This window comes from Schistocerca gregaria, chromosome 4 (assembly GCF_023897955.1).
Source record: "Schistocerca gregaria isolate iqSchGreg1 chromosome 4, iqSchGreg1.2, whole genome shotgun sequence".
Classification (NCBI taxonomy): domain Eukaryota; kingdom Metazoa; phylum Arthropoda; class Insecta; order Orthoptera; family Acrididae; genus Schistocerca; species Schistocerca gregaria.
The window spans coordinates 220,466,507-220,487,432 of NC_064923.1; the positions used below are offsets into that span (position 1 = coordinate 220,466,507).

A 20,926-nucleotide genomic window follows, 5' to 3' on the forward strand; every position below is an offset into this window, starting at 1 on the left:
GAAGTTAACAGCCACTGTTCAACGTGACAGAAAAGGCGGACTACTGGTTCAGTTTATGGAACGAGTCACAGCGAACAGTGCAGCGGCGTACACCAAAACGGTCAAAACTCTACGAAGATCAACCGAAAACAAACGACATGTCATGTTCATTTCCGGCGTGGTTTTGTGGCTCGTCCACATACCGTCACAAATATGATTAAAGTTTAACACTATAAATAGAACTGAGGCAGGTATGAACGATAGTACCGGATCAGTTCTGGAACTAACTTCAATTTGTTTACTGTTCGGGACAGACGTAGCGTAGCGACATCTAATGTGCACCAATGTGTAGGTTAGGTCAGTACGAAACTGGTAAATTTCACGTGGAAGTATGGCCATCCTCCGCACATCCCTTACGTGATTACTAACGACCAACAACTCTCCCCTACCATGAAAAATTAGTATGAGTCACAGCGTTTTGCAAATGAGGAAAAACTTCGAGACTCCGTCGAGTCACGGTTAACGTCACTGACGCCAGCGACCAGGGTTCACAGAAGGTCAACCATCACTACAATAAGTGCCTTCAATCATTTACAACATGTATAAAGTAAAAGGTCGGTAGAGAGGTGTTTTCGTAAGAAGTAAATGTGAATTCCTTTCCGAACTGCCTTCGCAATAATCGGCTTTGATAGTTTCTGAATGTAACCGCGAACAGAGTAATGGGTGGACGGCAACTGCGTCCGCGGCTTTGGATCGAAGAAGGGAAGCGGTCACAAGGGCGGCATCTGGCGCGGTTGCGCCGACGCCGACGCTGGCTGCCAGCGACGGGAGGAGGGAGGGAGGGGGGGGGGGGCGGGAGGAGACGTCCCGGGCAGGCGCCCCCGCAGCGCGGTCCCAGTCCAGGCCCGGCCGCAGCCGCAGCAGCACAGCACTCCGACACAACAGCGCAGTAGCCAGCAGCAAACATGTCGCTCGCAGATCCCGTAGCCTTCGCTAAGGACTTCATCGCCGGTGGCGTGGCTGCCGCCATCTCCAAGACGGCGGTCGCGCCCATCGAGCGCGTCAAGCTGCTGCTGCAGGTGCAGCACATCTCCAAGCAGATCTCGGAGGAGAAGCGCTACAAGGGTGAGTTACCGGCCTGCCATCTGGCAGAGAGCGAACAAAGCACCACTGTCGTCTCGATAAACATCTTTCGGAACAAAGATAAGACATCTGATTAACAGGCTGTTCCCCAGTTCTCAGCCAGTACCGAGTAGTGCACCGATAAAAAGCTCACAAGTATCTTAAATACGACAAGGGTGCACATGCGGTTTATGTGTACAGTTACGGTACTAAATACATCATATATGCCTTTCCCGGCGACTTTGAGAAACTACTAGCGCCAGATCTGGTAAGAATCTACAGGACCCAATATGAACGATCGATTCAGAGGCCACACACGACCCGAATGCTGTACACCAGTTTTTCAACCACGAGCGTTTCCTCCTGAAGGAATTAAATCTAACACCAGGATGAAAATTTACTTTATCATCGATTCAGTAATATCTTCTGAACATTGCCAGCATCCGTTCGTGGGAATGATCTAGTGACTGTCACCTGTCCAGTGGATCGACCAACAGCAGTATCCTACTGATAACTGTTCTCACGTCTTTGCAGATTCGACTGATGACCTCAGAAGTTAAGTCGCATAGTGCTCAGAGCCATTTCTTTGCAGATTCTTTGACTTCGATCCCTCTGTGAGCACAACATTAATATCTCCACAAGTATCACTGAGCGCAGTGGTTAGCACACTTGACTCGCATTCGGGAGGACTTCAGTTCAAACCTGCACCTTACCATCCGAATTTAGGGTTTCCGTGATTTCCCTAAATCGTTCCAGACAAAGGCCAAGATGATTCTTTGGAAACCGCACACCCGATTTACTTCCAATCTTGAAAAAAAAAGTAATAAAAATGCGAACTTGTGCTCCGTCTCTAATGACCTTTTGCTTCCACTTCCCAACATGTTTCTTCTATACTACATCTTTGAACAAATCCACAGCCTGTTCTGAGTGTGCTCTATGACAATATGAGCCACTCACTTCTTGCCAACAATAGAACAGCGACGGTAAAAGCAGACTAACTGCAGAAAGATTTTGTGCACTACTCTCAGTTTCAATCGATTGGGAATACATACGGATTTTAACTTACACAGTAACTTACACAGTTCGTTCCACTGACTTCAGATGTTGAGGAACTAAAGTCTTTTCAACATGCTTGACTTACAGTCTGAGGAACCAACTTCCATAGGTACTATGGTAAAAGCTGAGAATACGATGACCGGGTTTAAAAGCCAAATCCTAGGAACTTGAGAGGAAAGGCCCAGTGCGGTAAATTCCGAATTCTTATTAATAAGGTCAGAGTCCTCCCTGTTGTTTCTATAACTGCTCACCCAGTACATGTCTTACCCGCTTTATCCGTCTCGTTTATTTCCTGTAAATACTTGGACCTCTAGGAAAGTGGATTACACGTCAGTAACTGGTTTCTTTTGCTGTCAGTGTAGCCTAGTTATGAATCGCCGCCGGCCATTGCGGCCGAGCGGTTCTAGGCGGTTCAGTCGGGAGCCGCGCGATTGCTACGGTCGCATGTTCGAATCCTGCCTCGGGCATGGATGTGTGTGATGTACTTAGGTTAGTTAGGTTTAAGTAGGTCTAAGTTCTAGGGGACTGATGACCTCACATGTTAAATTCCATACTGCTCAGAGCCATTTGAACCCTATGAATCGCCTCTCACGATTTCTGTCCCACAACACAGTGAAAAACAAACTGACTGCCATACTATTATAACGAAAGAGTGAACTGACCGTACAGTCTGAAAGTTATAAAAATGTTATATTACATGCACTGCTCTCCTCAAATTATGGATGTTTTCACGTAGTTTCTCATACGTGCGACAAATTAAAAACTGTTATACACTTTATCTTCTCTGACAGTTAATAACAAGCTTGTAGAGTAACGTTCAGATAATACCCAACTTAAGAGATTTCTTCAGTTATTATATTTGATCTTGTGGCTGATCGTTAAACGCAGATCAGCTTATTTCTTTTAAGCTGAGACATTAGTCTCGTGCTCATTCTCAACGCGCTTGACTTCAAAGAGCTGCATTTGCTTCTGTCCTAGAGAGAATTTGTTCTGTGCGTGAGACTTGAAAAAGTATATCTCCACCTAGGACGATCTCTGTTCTTAACGACACATCTTTGTAGCAGGCGATGCAGTTTCCCAAATAATTTCCTTTCACAGCCTTTTAACAACACATAATCAATTGCCAAACAAGTGATTCAACTCAATATCTTTCAGCGCTTCAGGCTTATCTATATGAAGCGTCCTTTCCAATAGGAATTTTAACTCCATTTGCAGGGCCTATAATAATTTCATTGTGGTTTTCCTAAGAGACATTATGTCAGCTCTTAGTCACTGCCTTTATCACTAAGTTTATGTGGTGTCCTGTGAACATAGGGCAATTAACATGGTGATAGGTTTCCCCTTTGCTCAGCTAACATCTTTATTTGACACAATGGAATTATATTTTCTTGGAGACATATGAATCCTAACTTTATCTTCGATATGATAGAAGGTGAACCAATGAATTAAAATTTGTGGCACGGCCAGGACTTGAACCCAGGTCTCCTACTTACTAGGCAGATGTGCTTACCACTACACCTTTTTTTAGCACTGTGGCTACCACAGATACCTGGACTAACCTAATCCACTGCCTTCAAGTTATACGCTCAGCCCATTTTCTCCTGCTTATATCGTCAGTATTGCCTAGGTTCTCCAACATTGGAATAGCACCTCAGCGTTGAATATAATGGGAAATCCTGCCTGTACCTTAGACATAGGTGATCTATTGGTTTGAAGGAATTACATTTTCCTGGACACATAAAAGTCTCAACTTTACCCTCGATAAGGACAGAAACTGAAGCAATCAATTAGTGGTTAGCACATCTGCCTAGCAAGCAGGACACCCAGGTTTAAGGCCTGGCTGTGGCACAAATTTTAATTCATTGCTTCAGCTTCTATCCTTATCGAATATCTTTTTTGTTTCTAAAGTCGGTTTGGTAGTTTTTAATGGTGTTCCCCAATACAGAAATCTATTTAACAAAACCAACACACACAGATCGAAGCAAATAATTTTTGGGAAAGCAAAAATAATCACGACGTCCACACTTGGCTGCCATTTTGGCGGTTGTAATTCCACAAGGTGAGCTACGTGCAGTCTAGGTCGTGTACATGTTATGTTTTGTGGTGCGGCTTCTCCTGTTGCAGAGCACTGCAGAGCTACGGCGGCGGCTTCCCCGGCCGATCCCCCGCTTGGACTCGCCTCCCCGGTATTGAACGGCCGGCGAGCGGCGGCAGGCCACCTGCTTCGTCACCCCTGACCTTTCCGGCCCTCTTCGTATGAACATCTGCCTTTTCAGCAGAACAAAAATAGTGGCCAGTAAACTAATCGATCAGTTGTAAACCTGTTCGTTCCTATCAGAGAGGGTGCAGTACTACAGAGAGTTTTCTGCATAGCCAAAACCTTAGAAGTCAACGAAAGTGCGAGCTGAAACTAGGTCACCATCTCGGCTTTCATGAAAATATGAAAAATGGATATGTATAAGGCATATAGATCACATAATGTGAATGTGATTGGTTCTCCGGACCTATACCCTGAGGTGACAGGTCATGGGATAGCGATATGCAAATACACAGATGGCGGTAGCATCGCGTACGCAAGGTATAAAAGGGCGGTGCATTGGCGGAGCTGTCACTTTTACTCGGGCGATTCATGAGTAAAGGTTAGCGACGTGAGTACAGCCGCACGAAGACCTTGAACACGGAATGGTGGTTGGAGCTAAACCCATGATCCATTCCATTTAGGAAATCGTTAAGGAATTCACTATTCCGAGATCCACAGTGTCATGAGTGTTCCGAGTATACTAAATTTCAGGTATTACCTCTCACCAAGAGCAACGCAGTGGCCGACGGGTTTCACTTAATGATCGACGGTAGCGGCGTTTGCGTAAAACTGGCAGTGCTAACAGACAAGTAACACTGCGTGAAATAACAGCAGAAATCAATGTGGAAGGTTCGACGAACGAACCCGTTGGGACAGTGTTTGGAGTTAATGGACTATGGCAGAAGACGAGCGTCGCGAGTGCCTTTGCTAATGGCACGACATCGCCTGCAGCGCCTCTTCTGGGCTCGTCACTTTATCGGCTGGACTCTACACGATTGGAAAACTATCGCCTGGTCAGGTGAGTCCCGATTGAAGTTGGTAAGAGCTGATGGTAGGGTTCGAGTGTGGCGTAGACCCCACGGAGCCAAGTTGTCAACGAGGCACTGCACAAGCTGTTGGTGGCTCCGTAATAATGTGGGCTGCGTTAACATGAATGGACTGGGTCCTCTGGTCCAACTGAACCGATCATTGACCGGAAGTGGCTAAGTTTGGCTACCTGGAGACCAAAAACAGCCATTCATGGATTTCAGGTTCCCAAGCAACGATATCATGTCACCAGGCCATAATAGTTCGCGATTGGTTTGAAGAATATTTTAAACAATTCGAGCGATTGATTTGGCCAGGCAGATCACCCTAAATGAATCCCATCGAACATTTATGAGACATAATCGAGAGGTTAGTTCGTGCACAACATCCTGCACCCGCAACACTTCCCACAATTATGGCAGCTATGGAGGCAGCATGGCTCAATATTTCTGCAGGGGACTTCCAGCGACTTGAGTCCATGCCACAACGCTGGGCAAAAGGAGGTCCTACACTATATTACCAGGTATCCCGTGACTTTTGTCACCCCAATGTACACTTGGTCCAGCTATCTCCCCCTTTTTCATCCCAACTGAAAAATATGTTTTGTTAACCTCTGCAAAATACTTGCTAATTGCAACTATCACTTCCTCATTTAACGAAAATTTCTTCTCAGCAAGACAAAGTTTCAAGTTAGGGAATAGGAATATGTCACTTGAGGCTACGTCTGCTGAATACGTAGGATGAGAAACTAATTAAAAGCAAAATTCAGGCACTTTCGCTACTGTTATCGCCGATGTGTGAGATGGTGCATTATCCCGGTGAAAGAGCACTTTTTTGCGTGCTAATTTTTGTCCTTTTCCAACCAATGCAAGTCTCAAACGATCCAACAATGAAGAACAATAGGGTCCAGTTATGGTTCTGCCTTTTTCCAAGCAATCTATGAGCATTATTCCTGGGGAATAATAGGGTCCAGTTATGGTTCTGCCTTTTTCCAAGCAATCTATGAGCATTATTCCTGGGTAACCCCAGAAAACAGGGTCACCATATAGCTAGTTCACAAAATGGTGCACTTTCACCGCGCTTTGTCCATTGTTTTGAGTGCCGTTTTGACTCTGGTGTGTAATGATGGATCCAGGTTTCATCAACAGTCACAAATCGCCAGGCATTGTCTCGAAATGTGCTGGATCCACTTTTGGTCCACTGTGAGCAAACGTGGCACCCACATCCCACACAGTTTTTCATAGCCAATTCTCCATGCAGGATGTTATGCACTCGCTCAGCTGAGATGCCTACGTCCCAGCACTCTCACGAACTGTTATTCTGCAGTACTACATTAACCATATTATGGATTTTGTCAATGGTCTCCTTTGTTGTGATCTCAGTTGCACAGTCAGAGCGCACTTCGTATTCGGTGCTTGTCCGACCAAGTTTAAATTCATTAATTCAAAAGCAAATGGTCTTCAATCATGACGTAGAGTCCTCATGGATTTCATCTAATTCTGTTTTGATTTGTGCGGGAGTCCTGCCCTCAAATGAAAATGTTTAATAACAACACAAAACTCGGTTTTCACCATTTTCAATTACAGTCAGCAGACAGACCAATTCAGACAGCTGTCAACAATGAAGTTTCCACTGTATATTGTTAAAATTCTTTATTCGTTTCTTGGAATAATCAAGCTTACCAACCACGAAGGCACAATAAATATGTTCCATATTACATGGAAATTTACCAGACTTATCAGACCACACTCTTAAATGCAGAAACGTTTTCTTCGTCCTTAATTCGTTATCCGATTTGAGTAAGAACGTTTCGAAGGGGCGATTTCTACTACTTGGTGTTCATTTTGTGACTACTCGGTGTTTACTTTCTGCATGATATTTTCAGTAAATATTTGACAGGAGGGGCTCGCAACAACATTCTACATTTTGAAATATTCATTAGCGATTTTGCCAATTGGGTTGGAAAATTTAAAAGCTATGCAACATATCTTTGCTCCCAAAATCATGGAGGATAACAACGCAATGATCTGAAAATCAGTCAGTCTTCCTTGAATATAGATCTCAAGAGAAATGGTTATTTTCCACTGATTTTGACGCTCTTCTAGTTTCTATACATGATGGAGTTAAGGATCACATACAAGAGCAATGAAGAAATTGTCAGACAATTTATGTCAAGCTCTTTCTTTTCCCTTCACAGTCATTATTATTGTGACCTATGTTTTCCGATCACTTTGATTTTACGTACCGACACAGTTTGAGAGTATTAATGTACGCTAACGTGTTCCTGTCTTAATTGCGCCTCAGTCTGTTAGCAGTAGGTATAAAATCAATTTAACTAAGTACGGAAGTTAGAACAATATCACGTTTTTCTCTTGCTTAAAAGCGTTACCTTGAAATTAAACTAAACCATCGTTGTAGGGAGATCAGTTTTTAAAGTTACTGTACACATTGTTTTTTGTGTAATTATTCTTATAAATCTCCCACTGAGTTTGCCCCTCGTTGATTGGTCGTTCGTGGAGCCCGTGAGCAGAGATATCCCTATTTACCTTTACTATAGCACTGCCCATTTTGCTGGGTTCTGACCTTAGAAACATAGGATAAATAACAGTTAGTTAGAGTCGTCGGAATCTGTTTAACACTATAGCGAGCACAACTGCGAAGATTCATTTACACGATTTTACTTTCACACTATGTAAACGCTTCACTGCATGTTACCCGCGGCGACTGGATTTCTGGATGCAGTCTTGACGAAGGTCAGATGCAGGCCAGTGAGGACGGAATTACGCTGTGGGGTGCATTGATTGGGCTTGCATGGAATCTGTGGCAGTAATCGAAGACATCACAGCTGTGAACTACGTGAACATTATTGCGGACCACCTGCATTGCTTCTTGTTTGAAGTCTCCGTCTACACTGATGACATCTTCCATCAGGATGATTGTTCGTGTTGTAAGGTCAGAATCGTGCTACTCTAGTTTATGGAACATTATAGTGAACTCACACTGATGTCTTGGCCAGCAAATGCGCCTGATCTGTACCCACTGCAACACACATCTGGCGCCAGGTGCGTGCCCGTAAACCACCATCCCGTAAATTGCGGCAATCGCTTGACGTTTGAGTAGACATTTGCTGCCACATACTTCGGGAAACCTGTAAAGGACTCGTGGAATCTATGCCAAGCAGAACCTCTGTTGTACTGTGTTTGAAAAGTGGAACGACACGCTATTAAACAGTTCGTCATAATGTTTTGGCTTTTCTGTGTATGTGAATCAGTGAAGCTTCATATAAAAGGCCTCTTCTGTCTTACGACTGTGGGCGTTACTAATTTATCACACAGAGCAGATAATGACACTCTTCTCTGGCGGTGTTCACACATGCATGGAGCGTTTGTTTCGCTGCGAATCAGGCGTCCCCTTCTGGCAGACGACACGACCTGAAGTAAATGACTAACGTATTGTAATAAGATGGCGCCTCTGCATTCACATCACGGTATAAAAGGAGGAGGAGGAGAGTAGAGTTTAACGTCCGGTCGGCGACGACGTCATTAGACACGTAGCACAAACTCAGATTAGGGAAGGATGGGGAAGGAAATAGGACACACCCTTTGTCAAAGGAATCTTCCCTGCATTTGCCTGAAGCGATTTACGGAAATCACGGAAACCCAAATCAGGATGGCTGGATGCATGATTCAACCGTCGTCGTCCCGAATGCGAGTCCAGATTCTTGTGACAGGAATAAGAGTTCATTAGAATGATGGAACTGACCGTTTTCTTGATGGTCGCGATTTCTCAGGAGAGAGAGAAAGAAGCCTGGAGAGAGGAGGACGATCTGTTTAAGCTAGTTGATGGGCTCTACAATATGTATTTATACCACTAATATTTAGTTTTGGAGCCAATGTGAGACAGCAAAGACATAGGTGGCCATACAATTTAGCACGCAGCCCTTTCTCGCCATACACTAGAATCAGCTCAGCTTCGAGGTTGCGTATTGTTAACAATTCTGTAGTTGTGGGGTATATGCTGCAACACATTAATAAAGACGTACTATTGTATGAGAAAACTACGAAGAGAGTTTTTTTTTTCCTGCTTGGGCACAGATTTTTTCGACACGAAGGGCGAGAGGAATCCACTTCTCTCATGTTTAAATATCATTCCAAACCTACGACTGGTGATATAATGAACAATATCTACCTTATTCTTCAATAATGCAGCTGAGTGGCACGTGCAGCATGTAAACTGCTAAACACTGCAAGGCAACTCGCTTCCGTAGCTGGGGTCGCTGGCGCATGTCAGTGGGGTAGCGCTGGATTCAGAATCCTGGGGGTGGATAAAATTATCACTATAATTATTTGGCTAGGAAGGGGATAGAGGTGGGCAAGTCTGCTAGTATGTCCTCGATTAAATTTCAGGCGTCTCCACAATGTCTCAAGAAGCTGGGGCAGGTGAACTTGTGGGTGCTGGTCAGTCGTCGGATGGGAACGTTAGCCCCCCCCCTCCCCCTCCCCATCTCACCGCTTGGTTCAATTAGATATGAGTAGGCTACGCGCCGGCTACGAATTTCACCGTCTCCCTTCTCTCACCATCATTATACAATGCAAACAAAACATTACATTATACATGCACCCATAAAACTCGCCTACACTCTTAAAATACACACGCGACACAGATCTCAAATATTCGCAAGGAAATGGGTCAGTGCGCGTGGACTCTTTCCGACAGGCGGCTGAACCCTCCGCGTGATATATCCCAACCAACAATGCCCTACAACATTTACATTTTGTATTATATGGCTCTGTATGGAACTGTCTTTTCCCCCAATGGCTTCACGGGGCGTAGATGACCTATGTTCTGCCAGTGTTCATTGTTCCTTCATCCTTCCTCCCCTCCTACGACCAACAACTCGGTTTTTGGTTTTTCGTATTAGGTGCATTGTGCTGCCACCTACTGCCAGATACTCCATATCGGCAACCTCAGTAGTCATTAGACATCGTAAGAGAGCAGAATGGGGCGCTCCGCGGAACTCACGAACTTCGAACGTGGTCAGGTGATTGTGTGTCACGTGTGTCACACGTCTGTATGCGAGATACCCACACTCCTAGACATCCCTAGGTCCACTGTTTCCGATGTGATACTGAAGTGGAAACGTGAAGGGACACGTACAGCACAAAAGGGACACGTACAGCACAAAGGCCGACCGACAGGGACCGCCGACAGTTGAAGAGGGTGGTAATGTGTAGGCAAACATCTATCCAGACCATCACACAGGAATTCCAAACTGCATCAGGATCCACTGCAAGTACTATGACAATTAGGCGGGAGGTGAGAAAACTTTGATTTCATGGTGGCTCATAAGCCACACATCACGCCGGTAAATACCAACGACGCCACACTTAATGTAAGGAGCGTAAACATTGGACGACTGATCAGTGGAAAAACGTTGTGTGAAGTGACGAATTACGATACACAATGTGGCGATCCGATGGCAGGGTGTGGGCATGGCGAATTCCCGGTGAACGTTATCCACCAGCATGTACAGTTGTTGTTGTTGTCTTCAGTCCTGAGACTGGTTTGATGCAGCTCTCCATGTTACTCTATCCTGTGCAAGCTTCTTCATCTCCCAGTACCTACTGCAACCTACGTCTTTCTGAATCTGTTTAGCGTATTCATCTCTTGATCTCCCTCTACGATTTTTACCCTCCACGCTGCCCTCAAATACTAAATTGGTGATCCCTTGATGCCTCAGAACATATCCTACCAACCGATCCCTTCTTCTGGTCAAGTTGTGCCACAAACTTCTCTTCTCCCCAATCCGATTCGACACTTCCTCATTAGTTATGTGATCTACCCATCTAATCTTCAGCATTCTTCTGTAGCACCACATTTCGAAAGCTTCTATTCTCTTCTTGTCCAAACTATTTATCGTCCATGTTTCACTTCCATACATGGCTACACTCCATACAAATACTTTCAGAAATGACTTCCTGAGAGAGTGGAAGCTGTCATGAAGGCTAAGGGTGGGCCAATATCATATTGAATTGCAGCATTACTGATGGAGGGCGCCACGAACTTGTAAGTCATTTTTAGCCAGGTGTCCGGATACTTTTGATCACATAATGTACATCGCGCATTGAGTTCCATTCAGATAGCGAGCCATAAGTGCGCGCTGCCCTGATCCCTAATAGAGAGGCGGACTCTGTATTGGATGCAGAATGTGATCTGTGCAACGAGCTGTTAACCCGCGGATGGAGTTGACTTGGCACAGCTGCCAGCAGCACGGCGGACTGATGCGCAGTTAACTACGTTCCCCACTTGGCGTGCTTCCGCTCTTGCAACTGTGGCCTCCGTCCGCTGGTTCTGAATTGCAAGGCACAGTGCTGCCAACATTCGCTTGCTTCTACGTCACCTCTCGCCTCCAACCTAAACACCTGCATAATTCCCTAGTCAATACATTTCATATCGGGACGCAATGACTTTTTTCAGAGTACCGTTCCGGATCGCGTTTCATCTCTAAAACAGTAAAAATACACACGGTAATGTCCGCCGCGTTCACTTTACATTACTACATTATTATACTGTAGCTACTGCATTTTTGTTGAACTGTAGTGTGCTCTGCGGTCATCTCAAGTGTATTGCTCAGCTCCAAGGACAAGAATCATTTTGGGCTTTTTCAGAAGAATATGCTAATGAAATGCGACAAACTAGATCATCCCTTCACAAAGTTACATATATCATTTATAGTACAGATCAACATTCATAATGCGTCAGTAAGAAACAGTTTAAGCAACAAGCTCAGAAGTAGGTAGTTTTTACCAATGTATACGACTGATACATAACGAAGATATAATATCGTTTCAACCTACAAGCGTGCTGATGAAGGATATGTGGCTAGTACTTATTCCAATAAACAGTATCTCTGAATTAACATGGCTTTTTCGGGAGAACGCTTGAAAACACAAACTAAGAACACAAGTAAATATTTTGTCAGTGTGTGGAAATCGGTATACACGTAACAAGTTTTCTGAAAAACGAGTGGTTCCTTCATTAAAAAAAATCTAACTGGCTATTTTATACAAAATCTCGTAACAAAGCTGTTGCTCTCTAGTTTTCCGCCTATCAACTGGCATGCTCAGAACTTAAAACGTTCACAATGTTTTTTATTCAGCAACCGGCATTTGAGATCGATGAATGCGTGTGTATATTCTTCTGTAATTAGTCGTTTAATCATCCTGATAGCCAGCAACCAAACAACAGCCAGCAACCAACAATAAACATCCTGAATTTGGTATACAACAGGCTAACGAGCACCAAACATACAGCTTGTTAGGCAGCAGATATGAAAGTATGGCGATTAATGACTGTGAGTCTGCATGAAGTGTTGTCGTGACCTTGTGTAAGACTGGAACACTATATTCACTGGTGGTTAAATCTGAAGATCTATTGTCGATAGTGTATAATAAATTATAGATAATCAGATCAGTTTCACAAGAAGAACACTAACTTGCGCATCTATAAAACATCGAATAGAACGTGGTTCAAGTTCGGCGCTGATGTTCTAGCTTTATGTCGTTAGCGGACGAAATAATTAATTTAAAGTGGGAGCTAATGCCTTTACGAAAAAATAACCGAGATTTATCGTCTGTGCTCGTACTTAAGTTCGGCATGTGTCTCTAGTTTAAAAGGGTGTGTTGTAAAACAAGAATGTCTGGCCTGCCAGATTTGTTGGTGTGGTTATTGCAGGAAGAGTACAGTTTCATCCGACGAGCTGTTAAATGCTACGTTGATGTAGCTGAACTGTTTTCCACCGTATATCAATGTGTAGAAATCAGTATGGTATGATTCTATTGCTGATGAGTCAGTAACGTTCACGATTTAGCCGTCGGATCACTGATGCTGGAGAATGTTTCTCTCTTACGCCGTTGCCCAGCCGCAAACGTTCGACAAGTGCAGAATGATGTAAAAATCTTCCATGGTTCAACCGAGTAGGAATTCAGTGAATCCTCAGCTGAACTCTTATCAGAGATTCTTGTTCCTGCTGACGGTCTATTTCCGACCGACTTGTTTTATTTCGGCCACCAGACGTCCCATAATGACGTCAGTAGCCCTTCGGCCCACATACCATGCCTATGCGTTTCTCTCTCCACGTCACATTCCGATCGTGAAATGCATATAATCACTATACCCAATCCCACTACCTAATACTTTTCGACAAATCTAACACGTTTGCCGCGCAGTGTTAACCTTGTCCCCTATCCCATACCCCCACCACCATTTACTCCCACCTCTGTATATCTGCGTTCATTTTCATGGAAAGCTGTGGTGCAACGTGAACACAGTGTCATAAAACAATCCAAATCAAAAATAGCAGAGAAAGTATGGAAGAGGTTTCATTCTGCTTTCATTAATAATGCAATTAACAAACATTACAGTGGTATTACAGTGCATAGCAAAACATTTGCAACATACTTTCTGCTAGTGATGTGTTGCGAGCTGTTCGGTGAGTTACCTTTTTATTTGAACGTTTCGGAGCTGCAGTTTTATGTAGCAGATAACTCCCAAGCTTTGTACGGCTCCTTCGGCAGGCGCTGTGGAGAACAAGCGTTCATTGAGGTCAACTGCTCCCCTGGCCTGCCATCTTCAAGAGCCATGTGATGCGACTACTGTTTCCTTCTCCTAAATGTTTGCTGTGTACATGTACGTCACAAGAATCCCAGAATGCACCACAACTCAGCAGACAGTCATGCGACAAAATATTTATTTCCTGCACACAAGTGACTGGATGCTTTGAAACTAACCAAAGTGAAAACGTGACCACGTAACGCGGGAGTCAAGCACATTTCATCACTTTGGCCACTCTCACATTTTAATGAGGAAAGACCAAAGAAGAAGAAGATAATTAAAATATACAAAGCAATAATAATCGAAAAAAGTTCCTACAGGTCATCAAGGACGAATGATAATAATTTCGCAACTGTGAGCAAGATACAATGGGAAGGCATTACTTGTAATTTCGTTAACGTTACATCCGTAAGTCATGTTAAAGTGCACTATCGACGGTGATTTGCAACATTATTGCTCCCTCCTTATCTACTCCAGTCTCGAATGGATTGCCGGCCGCGGTGGTCTAGCGGTTCTAGGCGCTCAGTCCGGAACCGCGCGACTGCTACGGTCGCAGGTTCGAATCCTGCCTCGGGCATGGATGTGTGTGATGTCCTTAGGTTAGTAGTTCTAAGTTCTAGGGGACTGATGACCACAGATGTTAAGTCCCATAGTGCTCAGAGCCATTTTCGAATGGATTGAGGGGAAAATGTACAGGTTTCTCCGTGTTCATACAGCACTTCCTCTACGATCCTCCAGACTTGCAGTTTCTTTGGACTTCCCTAACAGCGTTTTGTGCAAAGAACATAATGGATCTCTATATGGTGTCTATGTAACATGGCTGGGTGTCTTTATAATACGTTTGTACCGGCGGAAACGGTCTACAAATGAAGCATCAAGCGTCTGAATTCTTTGGATTTCTTCTTTTAATCCGATCACTTAAGATTCCAAAACTCTTGAACAGTACTTCCTACAGTTGACTGTATGTACCCATACAAATGACAACTTATTCGTAACGAATTTCACAGATATTTAATCTTTGTGACAATCACACAGCATACCACTAACACTGAACTTAAAAGCAACACTGTTTTTTGTAACTTTGGCTTTCATCTCGCATTCTTATCCAGATAAAATGAAATGTTACGAATTTATGTATAATTTGATAACTATGATCAATTCCTCATTGTAACAGCAATGGTAAACCGAGGTTACAGTTTTTCTTTACAGAATAGCCACAGAGCAACAAAGACGTAATTGTCACACATAGAAGAAACGAATTCACCGTCGAAGACACAATCGATGTCCTCTTAAAATCCAATGCCAGGCGTCTTCCATCATATGTAGACACAAAGCTGTGTGAAATGAAAGGTCCCAAACAGTTACACACCGCAGATGAAGATCTCTATGTACGCAGGACGCCTAGCGCCAACCACGTCCTGTACATGCAGTGGACAGTGTCGACTGCAAAAGTAGGCCTTCGGTATGACTCTCATAAGCAGGAGTTTTTAAAGCTCTCTATGTATCAGTATAGTTGTCCAAAAGAACAGCTTCTTCCTTCCCCAGGGGACGTAAAAGACAGACAAAAATGCAACGTATACAGAACCTTAAAGGTGACATACTGGCAGCAGGCATTGCTACATGCGTAAGGAACACCATCCCAAATAAAATGGAAGGCGAAATTCAAACAATTACAGGCACGCAGAAGAGCCCACTGTAACATTTATACAAACTAATCGTCATTTGGCAGACTGAATTTAGAGTAAAACCTAAAAATGCGAGGTGGTCTAGCAAGGGTGCTTCCGTTTAGTCTTTACCTTAAACATCGCTGTTTCGGAGGGCTTCTGACGTACCTCTTCGTTTGATAAGACTGTGTATGTCTAGCAAAGCACTTTAGATGATTCATATTTACATATACTGCCAGTACATGTTTTATTTGGCTACCTTCCTGATGAATAAATATTTACACTCTTTCTTAATTGATTAAAATTGTGTAGGGCTTTGACGCAGGGGTGAATATTGCGCTTAGACGGCAGTGCTTTTAGATTTGAGCCATCTGAGCACGCATTGCGGCCAAAATTTCAGAAGGGGAATTCTACATACCTTGACGGAGTGACGCCCCAGGCGAAGGAATCTGGAAGTTAAGACTGTCGGCTTACTGTTTTAGCTCGAAGGAAAGAAGATTGGGTTTAACGTCCCGTCGACATCGAGGTCATCAGAGACGGAGCACAAGCTTGAAATGTATCAAGGATGGAGAAGTAAATCGGCCGTGAACTTCCAAAGGTACCATCCCGCCATTTTCCTGGAGCGATTTAGGGAAATCAAGAAAAACCTAAATCTGGATGGCCGGACGCGGGTTTGAACCGTCGTCTTCCCGATGCGAGTCCAGTGTGCTAACCACTGCTCCACCTTACTCGGTGATTTAGCTCGAAACGCTAGGCGTGGTCGTACGGTTCAGACGGCAGAGCATTGACCGTGAACATGAAATTCAAGTCACCGTTCTGCAAACGGTATTACTCTGCCAGGAACAATCACACTCCACTGCAGAAAGTGACATTTCAAATTCAAAATACTTCACGTGATCGTGTTGTACAGCACACAAAATATTTTCAGAAAAAATAAGCCTTATTATCGTGCTTAACGCAATACATATTATTATTTGGCAATGTCACTTACCACAAACCAGTATAAGACACATACCACGTTTTTTTGCCGTGTACACATAGTTCACGGCAAAGAAAAGTATTGTGATCATAGACTGATATTGTACGAGCTGCTGCGCGAAAGCGAGCTGTGACTGGGTCTCTGTTGTGCGAACTACATCAGTCGTCACAAATTTCATTCGAAGGCAGACAAGCTTCTAAAACGTATATATTCGTAAGACACAAGAATTAGTTGCACAGCGAATCTCATTTCATGTGCTCTGAAACATTAAAAATTTCACTACGATTTGCATTGACACAACTGTGGAACTTGCGCTTTACTCCGTTTGCATGCAGTAAGTGTCTAATATGTGTGCTTTGCAGGTATCATCGATTGCTTCGTGCGCATCCCGCGCGAGCAGGGCGTGCTGGCATACTGGCGCGGTAACATGGCCAACGTCATCCGATACTTCCCCACGCAAGCGCTGAACTTCGCATTCAAGGACAAGTACAAGCAGATCTTCCTTGGTGGTGTCGACAAGAGCACACAATTCTGGCGCTACTTCTTGGGCAACTTGGCGTCTGGTGGTGCAGCCGGAGCCACTTCACTGTGCTTCGTCTATCCTCTAGACTTCGCCAGGACAAGGTCCGTTCTGATACCAAAGCACTGAACATAATACCTCTCAATTGTGGCGCGTTTTTATTGTTCAAAAAAACTAATAACGGAAGGAACTGATGGACAAGTGGAAAGGGGATAGGGACGGGGTGGGGATGAGTTGCTTCATAATGTTGTGCTTTGCTGGAAAAATAACTAGATAAATGACTTTCGTGTATTATACAATCAAGCGACACAGTCAGACGTTACTCTCCACTGTCACTCCAAACCACACAGTTGTACTGGAAGTAATGAACTACAGGTTAGCAGACGCTTTCAGTGACCGAAGGACAATGCTACTGAAAACTGATTCTCCAATACGCTTGTTAGGGAGTCACGACACAGGCGTACAGTATCCTAAGTAGGGGACAGAGGGGAAAAATGCTACTGTCGAACGATTTTTATTAATCCAAAACACGATCTAAACTATCTGAAACGAAGAGCAAAGTACTTTTATATTTAATTAAATTATTTATTTCACCTGATCTGATCTCTCACATCAAGCAGGGTTTCACACAGACAGTACCATTTTTTACATCATAATTAACTAAGAAGTAATAATTCTAGTATGACAAATGGTATTAAAACGATATGACTGTCTGTAGTGATAATGTGAGAAAATAATACTGACTATGAACTAATAAAGTTAATACTGCTCGTACTAAGCGAGTTCTGATGAAAGGAAATTCAAGGAGACAGCACCAGCTAAGAACACTGGAAAATGAAGAAGATCTGGTTGGAAAGATGTACATGCAGGAGTAACGAGTCCGCACAGAAACAATGGTAATCATTATTATTGCTTTAGGAGACAAGTCATTAACTCTCTTTTGAAACTGGAGATGTTATTCAGTTGTCTAACATGATGTGGGAGGTTATTCCAGAGCCGGGTTGCTGAAGGATTTTGCTCTGATGGAAACGTGTGTTTCTGCCATGTTATTGAGACAAGAGCACATTCAGGTCGAGGAGAGTTGTAGGTGACAGTGTACGGTGATAAGACAGTAAGAAAGACAAATGGTAAGGAAATATCTGCACTTGTCTGCATGCAGCCAGGAAGTGTGCATATCATGGTGAAACATGATCAAGTAGTCGAACATACGAGATATAACGAACTTGGGCATTCATAACAGGATAACATCGCTGTAATAAATAATTGGAAATATAAGTGATTGTACACATTTCTTTTTCAGGTCAAGAGGGAAGAGCGTTTTATATTTTTATAGGAGGTGGGGAGATGCTGATACTTTCTTGCATACTGCAGTTATATGCTCAGACCAATTTAAATGTTCATCTATTATTAGTCCTACACACTTTGCTGAAGGAGAGGTGTTGATATTCCTCCCATTTATGGTTAAAGATATTAGGTATTGATATTTCGGGCTAATGAGCCTATAATGACCAAACAGTAGCGCTTGGTTTTGGGTGGCTTGAGCTTTACTCCTGTATCGGGTGTCCATCTGGATAGTGCACAAAGATCGGTATTAAGATTCACGATAGCTGTTTTCAGATTTGTTGGTTTTGTATTTAGATACAACTGGATGCCATCAGCGAAGCCATGGTATTCGTCTTAGGATAAAATTGATGATACATCCTGAACATACAATGAAAAAAGTATAGCATCTAACATCGAATTCCGGGAGACGCTTGATAATGCCTTCGACAGTGTAGGAATAATCCAGATAGGTCGGTAATCAGAGGGTAACTTAACTAGTTCTTGTTTCCAGACCTCACGGAAAACACTTGTGGCTAAGGAGTGTTGAAGATTTATCTGTTATACCGTGCAGTAAGTGATTCAATAATAAGCCTCATCATTGGGACTGTGATGCCATCGTATATCCAGTAGACGCTGACGTGATACGCACGAGGGCTTTTTGACGATATTGCAAGTAACTTGATTTGGAGAGTATTCTTCGTGGCTACGTTTACCCCCAAGAAGTAATCAACGAGTCTCTGTTTAGTTAATGGTTAAATTATGGCTGTAGGTACTGTGAAGTACCGGTTCAATTATTCGGATGAGACAACTGGATTATCTGTAATTTTTACTTTGCCCATGTCATTTTCACGCAGGTTTTTTTCATAGGACAGCTGCATATTTCTGTGGTCGATTAAGATATCAGTATTAAAAGATCCTCAGTTTAAGTTGTGAGGGACGATGAAAAGTAATGCAAAATATTCTTAACATCACAAATAAATGTTAGAACCTGAAACTTAGATTGGACGAGGTAGTACAGTAAGATTGTAGGATAAAAGGAGAAACAAATCAGATACAGAACAACGGCGAAGTCAAGAAGGTATTAATTATTATAATCTGTGAACCATATGTTTCCTCGACCAGAAAGAATGAAGAAGAAGAGTTGCAAGAAATGAAAGAAAAAGTACTTGAAATGAACGCACGCTAAGGTTCTAAAGCTCTCTTTGCAAATGAGCTCCTGCACTAAAAAGAGAACAGACAAAAGACAGCCATTTTCAAGCCAAGGTTACATTCATTTCTAAGCAGTATGTCCAAGTCAAAACAAGCTCCTGCGTTTATTAATAATTACAACCAAAGACACAGACTGAGGATTATATTCGAGACAGTGAAAACCGATATGAGGTACGCCGAGTTGTTATGAGGTATGCAGAGTTGTAACACAACACAACACCAATATACCAAATAACTTGTATTTTCTCAAAGTGCAATTCAAACAGACTAACAATTTATATTTTCTTGCATTGCGTTTTAAAAAACTAACTAAACAGTCTCAGTAACGGCACAAACCCTCTCTAAACGTACTTCAGTCCGGCTATGATCCTAACGTTTTCTTTTTGCTATGCTCTGATACTGTCAAGCTCACAATAGGTGTACAATCATAAACACCAGCAAGTACTTCTCTGAATTGTGTTATTGAGCCGTCTCTGGTACGAAACTATATTTCATTGTGTTGTGATTGCAGGCTAGCGGCCGACGTCGGCAAAGCGGGCCATGAGCGCGAGTTCACCGGCCTGGGCAACTGCATCGCCAAGATCTTCAAGTCTGACGGTATGACTGGCCTGTACAGAGGGTTCGGAGTCTCCGTCCAGGGTATCATCATCTACCGCGCCTCCTACTTCGGCTTCTTCGACACCGCCAAAGGCTACCTGCCAAACCCAAAGAACACACCCTTCCTCATCTCGTGGGCCATTGCGCAGGTACTTCAGCGCTACTGTTTCTTTTATGGTTAACATGTTTTTTTTTCTTTTTCATCAGCTCTTTTGTTCGTTACTCTTATCGTTATTCTTCAGCTAATTATTTGTTTTGATAACATTCGAGATACTCTTGTCATACATTCGAGTACAAGTACGTCTTACTCTCGATACAGGCTTCAGGAGATCTACAATAGATTACTAGTATCTTGCGACGCACTAGGAACAAATGCAATATACTACGGATTTTAAAAACTAATGAATTCCAACTGTAAGTCTTGTATATAACATGCAGGGTGGTCAGAAACAGTCTGCAAAGCTTGTAAGGGTTTTAAGGTTAGGTTGTGCTGAGAAATAATTGTTTAGAAGCAAATGTGACACATGGCGCCATTTACCAGCTAATTAGCATCGAAGTTAGGCAAACATGCCGTTGCTCGAGTAGATTCAAACGGCCTGCCAAATGAAATATTGGTGTCAGTTGTTATCATAGTGTAGATGATGGCACACGAGACGGCTCAGCCTTTGGCTCGGGTTCGATATTTACTGCCGTCCCATGTCCAGTTTTTCTGTCGCTCTCTTGTTCGGTTTTAGGAAACCAAACAAAGAACACGTTTG

The 20,926-nt window shown here is 43.3% G+C and overlaps 1 protein-coding gene across 1 annotated transcript in view; it reads left to right on the forward strand.

Moving 5' to 3' along the window:
* Positions 1-841: 841 nt before the first annotated feature.
* The window catches only part of LOC126267118 (ADP,ATP carrier protein 2-like), a 34,836-nt gene continuing 14,751 nt past the window's right edge, over positions 842-20,926 (forward strand). Inside the window, exons 1-3 of the mRNA XM_049972032.1 lie at positions 842-1,104; positions 16,882-17,143; positions 20,083-20,317. Of these exons, the coding sequence (XP_049827989.1) occupies positions 945-1,104; positions 16,882-17,143; positions 20,083-20,317 (657 nt within the window). The 5' untranslated portion in view covers positions 842-944. The remainder of the gene's footprint in view (positions 1,105-16,881; positions 17,144-20,082; positions 20,318-20,926) is intronic.